Source organism: Antennarius striatus, chromosome 20 (assembly GCF_040054535.1).
Source record: "Antennarius striatus isolate MH-2024 chromosome 20, ASM4005453v1, whole genome shotgun sequence".
In the NCBI taxonomy this organism is placed as follows: Eukaryota; Metazoa; Chordata; class Actinopteri; order Lophiiformes; family Antennariidae; genus Antennarius; species Antennarius striatus.
Window position 1 is genome coordinate 12,280,366 of NC_090795.1, and position 10,457 is coordinate 12,290,822.

Genomic DNA, 10,457 nt, shown 5'->3' on the forward strand with positions numbered 1-10,457 from the left:
GATAATGTTTATATCTCTCAATGAACACTGGTCCGACCCTCTATTGGTAACTTCTGCCCCAGTATGGACTATAATATGTAAATGCAGTGGACTGTGACATATTCAGCGTTTGTCATTACTGTCTCATGAAATTCAGAACAGCAATCTGTGTAAACCTGCTGACGAATAAAATGGAACAAACAGAGGTAATGAAAGCTAAAAGCAACCAAATGGTGTGATCAGCCAGTGCGGCATTTAAAATGAATAATCACAGAATAAATTGCAGATGACAGAAAACCTGCTTCCTGACATTTCTGCCACTCAGCATCAGACCTTGTACGAGCAGCTTCTGGAAACACTGATTTCACTGCTTACACTTCTGCAGCACCAGATTGTTTCAGGCAATGACAATAAGCCAGTCAGGGGAAAACAACATCTCTGCTACCCCCATTTTCTATTAAATCCTGGCTTTAACCCCAGTGACCCCAACATGTACACAAGCCTTTCTTCACCCTGCCTCTAGATAAGAGAATTAATTATTATTACAAAGTAAGTTATAAACCCATTTGGCTATAGCATCCCAAATTAAGGCGAATTGGCTGGACAGACTGATCTTAGAATTGCACAAAGAATGACGACGTCGGAGACTGACGTGCTGAATGTAATGCAAACTGAGTGACTGCTGCATACATTGTACTCCATGAATGCACAAACACTGAAGCTTGATTGCTGAGCAGACAGCATCCCTCCACCTCCTGCTCCTCCTCCTGCTTCCACTTCCCTGATTTTACCCATAGTGTGAATAATGTTCCTATTTGACTGAGCCTGGTCAACTACTGTCTGACCTCAGTGTGTGTGTGTGTGTGTGTGTATACTGTGCACCCATGCAAATGCTTTTTAGTATGTTTAAGGTGCGTCCCAAGGGATCGGTCCTGGCTCCACTCTTACTCATTACATGCATCAACAGTCTTGATCAAGATGTTTCCATTGTAAACTTCCTCTTTATGCTGATGATACTGTCATACAACATTCTACATCCAAATTGAAACGGACTTCTTTTAATATTGTGAAAATTAACAAGTTGCATGATTTAAAGTCTTAGAACAAACCTCAGAACAAAGGAAAACTTTCAAAAAGCAAAATCAAGATCATTGGATTTTCCAGGGATCACACATATTTAGGGCTCTGAGGTCAATTCTGTTTCTCATGCCTCAGATTTGTTAATTGATTAAAAACATTTAATTTTAGAATGAAGACTCATCTGTCTTTTGAGGCCAAGATGACAACTCCTGCTGAGACCTTTACTCTATGACTGCATCTGGTGCACTCATGGATCCTAAAAATGCAATTTTAAGCCTCTAAAAAACATTAATTGTTGTATGCCTAAGTTGGATGGCCTCCCTATATTTAGCCACTGACATATTCTTATTGATGAGGTAATCGTTGGTCTATTTTCATTTCATCTACTGATCTCATATGTTCAAGTCTGCTAGTCCCTGTGTCTGGACTCAGATGTTACCTCATTCTCAGAGCTGGGTTCACTGAAGGAGTTAAAACCTCCATTTAATTCATTGGATGCAGACAAATCTGACTATAGATGTTTGGATTGAGATGTAAAATTCCTGCTTTATCCTTCAAGTTGATGAATCCCAATGGATACTGATGAATACGTTGACATTTTTTTTACAATTTAATTTGATTGTAATTTATATATTTCAAGTATTTCAAGTTTCCTTATTAATGTTGCTTCATGACCGAGCTGCTGTTTGTAATTTTGATGTCAGAGACTTCTTTCTTCAAGTTTGAACAAATTAAATTATACATACACTTTAATTTTATAAGCAACAATACAATATGCGGACTAATAAATGCCCCTCTCCGTTTTCCCTGTGCTGCGTGTGTCATGTCATACACGTATGGAGTCGTTTCGATTCGGACTCTATTGCTCTCTTTCCCTCTTTGTCTCCATCACAACAAATAAGGACCTTCCCATTTCCAACAGACAACAGCCATCCATCACCTCCACACCGTCGCTGGGAGGATGATGCTTATACACATCTGTTCCTGCTGAGGAAAACGTGGGTTCAATAATCTGTGTGTTATCCACACAGTGCACATGTACAAATTACATATCAGTTATGCAAACAAAAGACTTACACGGGTCTTTTTATTCATGTCTTCTGGTAGATAAAATCTTCAGATAAATTTTGATTGACTACTTTCCTGATTACTTAGCATGAGATCTCCACTACAGTGACTAATGGTAACAGCATGTAGGCCTGTTGCCACCGTCTATGAACCTGACGGTAGGTGGGTGTTATTTGGACCAATCAATGTTAAAACAAAACAGCTATGATCATTTACTATTTTCATATTCTGTACTTCTGATAAAACCCCCCGACTTTTCTTAAATGTCACTTGTGATGATGATTGTATTCCAGCAAAGGTAATAGACAGTATCGACTTTCTCGAGAGCTTTTAGAGCACTCAACAGTGATTAACTGAACCCTTCAAGCCAGAAGTGAATACCATAATAAATATTGATTGCAGGTACATTCTCCATTGCTGAAAATCTCCTAATAAAATCATCATATACATTATCTTTACTTTCAAGCGCACTACAGCGTAGACTTTATCGGTTGGCCATGGTTCAAGCTTGTTACCTTGGTGACAGAATGAAAGGTCTGTTCACTCTGTGCATATGTGCTGTGTGTATGTCACTGGACATAAAGCAGCACATGAGCATGTATGTCATCGAGGTGACAGTGAGACCGACAGTGAGAACCTGCAGTTATGAATGCTAGGCTGCCTTGCCACGTTTTGATGTACCATACAACCCATAACCGTAGTCAGCCATCAAAACACTCATAAGCTTTGTATGAATGCATACTAATACTAAACAAATTAGTTGTGTGTATGCAACACAGATGAGAATTTTAAGTATGATGTCTGATTCTTATTGTTCCCATAGAAACAACCTTCAAGGAGACATTTTCTACACAAGATGATGGGAAACAACTGAAGCAGGAAAGCGGAGGATTTACACTGCAATGCAATTTTCAAAATAATTTATGATACAAAGTCAAATATATGAGATGCAAAATTAGACATATCTTGATTTTCATGCTGTGTTAAAGGTCACTTCATTTACACAGGAGAATTTTTACAGAAAGTTTTACAGGTTGAAGCTGAATGTCTACAACCTCAGAATGTTGCTCTTTGGTTTGCCACCACCACAAAAAAGGAACATTTGAGATTTTAATTTGTTTTAGTTTATTGTATAAGAAACCACAGTAAAGCTAGCTCCAACAGCGTCAAAATGTCATTTAAGATGGTGTCAGTGTGTGCGCGCTTCTATAAAACTATTTCCAGCATTTTGTACTTTATTTCCAAACGTTAAAGTTTTTTAAAAGACACAAAAGAAGTGAATCAAGGAGCTGGTTGTGTCCTGTTTGTCATTCCCATTTTGATTCTGCACTAGTCAAAAACTGTTTAACAGTTTTTACAAAAACCCTTTTACATACAACACCCAAGTACTGATGGTGCCTTTTACTATGAAGGGATTTCAGTCTATCGTTTTTCTTTTTCCTGTTTTCACTGTTACCTATAGTCAAATATAAGCTCATCTTGTAAGTGACAATTACTCAGATAGTTTTTCCCACAACTTTATTTAAACATCTCCCAAGCATTGATCAGGTGTCTTGATATTTTAATTGTTGGATTTCTTTTAATTGTGAATATTGGCCTATTTTTCTGATTTGCAATTAGCAGTGAAAGTTTAAATAACCTTCCTACCCATCTTCTTCATTTAAATATACTATGGTTAAAGCTGAGTCTGTTCCAATAGTCTTTTCCATTGGACTCACTCATGACATTAATGATGGCTGTGCTCTAAACATCCAATCACAGACGGACTGATACTTGGAGCATTAATGAGCTGCAGCCAATCTTTAGGGTATAAAGGTGTAGAAAAGTATGCAATCTCACACTCAACACATACAGCAAAGCATTAAGCTTTAACATCTTCACTCACTTCAACCTATGTGGTTACTCCTATCACCATACTTTATCCCTTCCTTTACTTACACTTTGATTCCAACTGTAAGCCCTAACCTCACAAATACAAATTTCACTACTGAGGTGGTAGTTTCGGAAATACTTATTAATTTTGGTTTTCTAATCACATTCCGTTCTCTAGCTGCAACTCTTTGTATGAGTTACTGAAACATTCTGGAGGAACCAACGGAAAATGAAGACGTTCTCTGCGTGTGGGATGTCGTTCTCCCACGCTATCTCCTTCTAACTTTTTGTCTTTATGAGTTAAAAGCGAGCGGCGGAGTCTTTGAAGTCGGCTGTTTGGAGTGTGAAACTGACTCTTCTCTTCATTGACATCACAGAAATTTGGTCTCAGCTTGATAAAAAATACATTCATATCATGTATAATGCATAATAGTACTCTCTGAGTCCCGTCTCTGTGCTGCATGTACAGATGTAACACGCCTACAAATGTCTCCAGCAGCCACATTTGAAGGCAAACAGCGGCTTCATACCTGCAGCATGGATAAACATCACACACACATATCAGCAGTGGTTTTCCATATAATGTAGCCGCAAGAGGACACAAGCCAGTGTCTTATTGTGCAGGAAGGGCATCCAATGTAAAACTTTTGCCAAATCAAACATGCGAATCAAATCTATGACTTCCATACCAGATTGGTCGAGACCAGCGATGTTGTTTGGTCTAGAGACAGTGTCACTGAGGAAAAGACAGAAGACAGAGCTGGAGGTAGCAGAGATGAAGATGCTGAGGTTCTCTCTGGGAGTGACCAGGAAGGATAGGATCAGGAATGAGTACATCAGAGGGACAGCACATGTTAGAGGTTTTGGAGATAAAGTCAGAGAGGCCAGACTGAGATGGTTTGGACATGTCCAGAGGAGAGATAGTGAATATATTGGTAGAAGGATGCTGAGTTTTGAACTGCCAGGCAGGAGGCCTAGAGGAAGACCAAAGAGGTTTGTTTGCTTTATCTTATGTGTTATCCTACCGTGCAACACATAAAATAAACTCGTAACTAAGGCACAAATGTTATTTTCATCCTCAAGGCATCCATCGTTGTCTTGTGCAAAATAAAAGCTGTTTTCTTTCACTCTGTGTATTGACAAACTTTGTTGCTCTGTGAAAGACTTTCTGCTGCACAATGCTCATTAAAATTTGTCTATTTTTTCTTCCTCACACATTCACTTTCCAAAAGTGAAGAATGGGTGTTGAAGAACAGGAGACTTCTTGAGGATTAAAGTGTTTTTGTATTGTTCTTCTGGTTTTTTATTCTGTGTGAAGGCTGAACCGGCTACTCTCTTCATTGTGTCTGACATCTCAGGGCTTTTTTGGTGTGAGTTTGATCGAGGGCATGCTTAGTTTCACTTCCTTCCTCTTCCATTTCCTGATTTCCTGCGCATGCTGAGGCTCACGGCTGGTCTGTGTGAGTGGCTTTTAGCTGCTGTTATGTTTTCCACAGCTTGAAATCCTGTGTCATGGAAAACAAGTCAACAATAGGCTTAATAAGTTTGGGGTGTCACAGCGAATTTCAATCAAATGTTGATGACATGCATTCCAAAGCCACCACAACCTCAGTTCATGTATTTAAGCAGCTGTTTGCGTGTTTGCCTGAATGCAACAAAGGCGGTCTCATTCTCTGCTGTGTTCTGCAAGCTAGTTCAGTTTCTCTTCCAACTTCTATAAGCGGTGTTTTGAATATGTTTGTAGCATTCTCTCATTTTTCAAGAAACAAAAAGACCACATGCAAGTTGTTAGAGCACACGAATGGTCCATTGCACCATGACAAGAACTTCACAGTTCCTCTTGATTTTAAAAACTGCTGATTTTCACTAAGGTTAAAAAAACAACAGATAATTATGTGGTTCGAGTAAGAAAAATGCAACCGTTGCGGTAGTTCTGTTGTGTCTAGACTGTGTAAGTGGTTAGATTCCTGTAAAACAATTGTCAAGACGGAGAAGACCAACATTTCACACGGATAATCAGCCCTTGAAGCAAATTTGAGCGCTCCATTTTGAAATCAGAACAAACCTTGCACAATTTTGTGAGCACATGCACAGATCCCACATACACAAACTGTGAGTCGTTCTTCATCTTTCATCATCAGAGAGACTGCAGCGCAGATTAAATCGCTCAAACATTAAACACACAAGATCACTCTGATTCCACTTGAAGTCGTTTGATGGCTCTTTGTTGTCCTGAGCTGAACTGAAGCGCTACTGCAAATGCAAACCTCTGAAAACAAAAAATGATGTCGTAGAATGGCAAGAAGCCATATCTTCTCCTGCATTGCTAGTTAATAATACAGACCGCCACAACAGGGTCCCCCTTCAGGGCCCTTTATGTACTCAGAGACGTGTCTATGGGGGCCAAAAAGGCTCTTTGTCGCTCTGTCTTTTCAATGACTTCTTCATTCCATTTCAGGGGTCCCATGGGTGAGGACACAACGGCGTCCCATGTGTCATTACCGGCCAATGATAAAGTGGCTGCCACAGCCCTCATGAATTATTCAGGCTGAAGGGAAGCGACTCCTCCCTCAGTTAAATGTAAATGTAATTTGGGGGGAGAAAGAGGGAGGAAAGCTGCTGGGGGATGTTTACAACCATTTTTGGCTGTGACGTGATTTTAAAGGAAGTTGGCATCCAACATCACATGATGTGAATGTCACGATCCAAGAGCTGTGATCCTCTTGACAGGCATGATGAAATAGTAACGTCTCAAACCTGTCAATGTGGCCGCAGTTCAAAACTCAACACAGGCAACACTTGGTGCAATATCTGTCATAAGAAATGCAATCGACAGAAGATAACACATCTGATCCGGGGAAGCATGAAACTCACAGTGAGTGCATGACGAACATATTATGATTAATACTGTCAAAGCAGAATTAGCATTTCTCCAAATGTGAAGCATCGACAACTTAGTCCAATAACCACGTTTTAAGAAGCTTGTTGGATAGGTGGTTTCTGGATAAAGCTGAAATAATAAGGTGGATTTTATAAATCCTAAACCCAAAGAAACCTAAAACATTATAGTGACTACAGAGAGCATCAAAAATATAAGAAAGAAAGTACCAAATTCAAGTCACCCAACTGTTAAGGGTGTCAGTTCAAGAGTGACCGTGCTCAGTGAAAAAGATGTGGAAGGAAAGTGATGCATTGCTGTTGTGAGGGGTTTTATTTGCAAGAGAAGTTGAAGAAAAATGGTCGATCAAGCAAAGACTCGAGCAGTGCTAAACAATTCAAAAACTTTCCTAGAAATCCATTCCATGGTAGACACGTGGTTTACTTTGCAGATAAAATAGGAACAGTCAATCAAACGCTCTGTGCGAACAAGCCCTCAATATAAAAAGTAGTACCACACAGCCGTGTGTACTCACACGTGTGACGTTGCATGGCTTTGGTGATGTGTGGGATTGGCTTCCACCTACTACAGATGCTAATTCACCCCAGAATGTGACTTCGTCACTGCTTCTGTGTGAGTAAGCCAGTAAGTCATGCATTAAACAAACTGCCTATAAATAACTCAGTCTGGACCAGGCCAGGCCAGGCGCTGAGCATAAGTATGGTTCACAACCCCTGTATGCTCGACTGCCTCACTGCATGTCATGACTGACAGGGGATTCTAACCTATAGCTGTCTCTCTCCCTGTACTTACTTCAACTTCTAACAACAAATGGACCAATCAGCTTCTCTCTTTACAATCCCAATCTTGTTGTCTTTGGAATTTCCATGCAAACAGATCGTTGAAGATGGATTCCCTTCTCAACTGATGACATATAAGTCCTCTATGCTTTTTGAAATTGTCCATTTCACCTTGGCGCTCACATTGAACAACAGATACCAAATTAGATAACGAAAGAACCCTAACTGCATATCATATTGACCGCCTCTCTGTGACATTGAGTTTAGGGTGTTGTTTTCCAGGAAACAAGTCGAACCCCCCCCCCCCCCCTCCATCAGTTGTGCAGCACATCAACAGTACTGATTTTCAAACCTTAATCACCTATTTGGCATCAGATGAGAGCATTAAGGCATCCATTACAGAATAATTCAATGTCTGCATGTGCAGTAGCTGTACTTTTTTTTTTCTAAAGCAGGTCTGCAGGCTCAGTAGGTGAGTGTGTCCCTCACTGAGTGCTGTCACAGAGCCAGACTCACTGTTATGAGGGCGAATATTAATCTGGTCGTGGCTCCGGCTGTCCTGTTATTGAAGCAGATGGTAGCAAACAGGAGCCACCTGGCACAGCTATCTATCTATCTGAGAAGTAATGGGAAAGTTGTTTGTGCTATGGTACAAGTTCATTTATTAATATTGCATACAAACTAAAACCACCAATCAGGTGATTTTTACTTTTTATCCAATAAAATAGACAACCCATTTAAAAAAAAACAGCTTAGTTAATTATTTATTCTGTAATTTTCCAATGTGCTGTAAGAGACTACCATAAATTAATCCTATGAGATAAAATCACCTTTTCCATTTAGGAATAGTGCTTCATCACTTTAATCTTCATCACCTGCAAAGGGCAGAACGAGTCGGTCTTGACCGAAATGGTCTGTAATTAACTGTCTCTATAAATAACTTTAATCACGATAGACCAGACAAAAAATAAAAGGTGGTCATCTGTGTGATTTTAAACGACATCCCCACTTTCATATAGCAGAAATGTGACCCAAATAGATGGCTGCTAAATTCTGTGTAGTTTTGGGGTTTCCTGACTCGCTGCAACGAAGTCATGCAACGAAGGAAAATCGAGCAGCAAAAAAAAAAAAAAGAAGAAGAAGGACGGAATTCTTTCCTCTGGATGTCATTCATACATAAGTATGGACTAGTGTGACCAACTATCCAACTACTCTACTGTATACTTGATTTGTTTACTGCAACACTGCTGTTTTTCGCCACTAAAACGCGCTGTAGGGGCGGTAACAAAGATTTTAAAAAGTTGAAATTATCTTAACATAAAGAATTAATCTGCAAAATTATCATCGCCGATCTTTTTGTGGAACTATTTAAATATAAAATAAGCTTAAATAATATTCATTCGGGTATGTTTTCTCTGTCAAGTCGCAAGTAAACTATAAATGACCGTTTTGCCTGCGGAGTCTGGTTGGCTGGTTCGGCGAAGCAGGGAGCGCAGACCTTGAGGATCCAGTCGTTTCATACCTGTGACATTTGCGGTCGGAGGTTGATTTCCTTCAGGTTTATGGTTTGTGGCCTCAGGTTGTTGAGAAGATGGCAGAGGAGGACTCCATCCCGGAGGGTTTGAGCCAAGTCAAACACCTGAGCGGACTCCCATGTAACCCGGTGGTTAGCTGGAAGCACCTTGCAGTTAATTAACCACAGCGCGCACTGCCTCCAGTACTCCATCATTATTATCACTTCAGCCCAACGAGCTTTGAAAGAAATTGTAGTTTCTATTGGAAGTAAAATTGCTGACGGCTCGACGGTGCGTCTCAAATCGTATCCATTCTATATTAACTGTGGTATCTGATGAAAAAAAGGAGGACGACCTCGGTGAGCAGCTGCTGAAGATGCGTCGAGACGTTCCAGAGATGACAGTCCGGCGTACTGAGGCTGGATGGAGCGCACTCTGCACGCCTTTCTCTCTCTCTCTCTCTCTCTCTCTCCCCCCCCCCCCCATCTCCCTCACTGTCCCTCTTTCCTCCTCACTCACCTCCCCCGCCAGTCACCCAAACGCACGATGCGCACTGCAAAAAATTACGGTAAACCTTAAACATGAGCCCCGCTGGATGACACCACCACAATAAAGATGCATACTTGAAATTAGTTGATCTTTGTTACTTCTTGTTAGTACACAATTCTGCCTTACACTTCCCCAAAATATATGTTGCTCTGGTCTCCAAAAAAACAGCTAAGGCACTTACTTCCTGTTGCGTTAGTCAAGCTGAGATAAGTAAATCAGCTCCTAGAATAGTCTGATTAGAATAAAAGGTTATGAAAAAATGGACATGATGTAATCCATATGTAATCACATTTTTAATCTTTTCTTCAAAAAGGATTCTGTGGTCAAATGTAAATCCAATATCAAAGCCCAACAGTCAGTACATGTGTGTCATCACTACCGATGCTGTCATAGTTCTGGTAATGCTATAGAAAGTTAGAAACATGGATCCATCCCTTCAACTTTAGTATCAGTTACAAACAAGATGCAATGTGTTCCTGTCAGCAACAAATAAGAAGAAGAGTCCTGTACTTTTCTTTGGAGTTTGTAATATTTACAATTAGTATTTAAAAAATTATGATAGCATATTTTTTTATTATGAGAACATTTTTAATTATACATAATTCTGATCGTGATTTGTCAATAAACGCAAGTCCCATTCATGATTTGGTTGGATGTTGAAATATTTTAACCCTGAATTGTGCCAGAATGTAAATGTGAATGCATCACAGCAAATTA

The 10,457-nt window shown here is 39.9% G+C and overlaps 1 protein-coding gene across 1 annotated transcript in view; it reads right to left on the reverse strand.

The window, feature by feature from the left end:
- The window catches only part of LOC137614201 (guanine nucleotide exchange factor VAV3), a 75,909-nt gene extending 66,324 nt beyond the window's left edge, over positions 1–9,585 (reverse strand). Inside the window, exon 1 of the mRNA XM_068343861.1 lies at positions 9,200–9,585. Coding sequence (XP_068199962.1) covers positions 9,200–9,406 — 207 coding nt within the window. The 5' untranslated portion in view covers positions 9,407–9,585. The remainder of the gene's footprint in view (positions 1–9,199) is intronic.
- Positions 9,586–10,457: the final 872 nt, after the last annotated feature.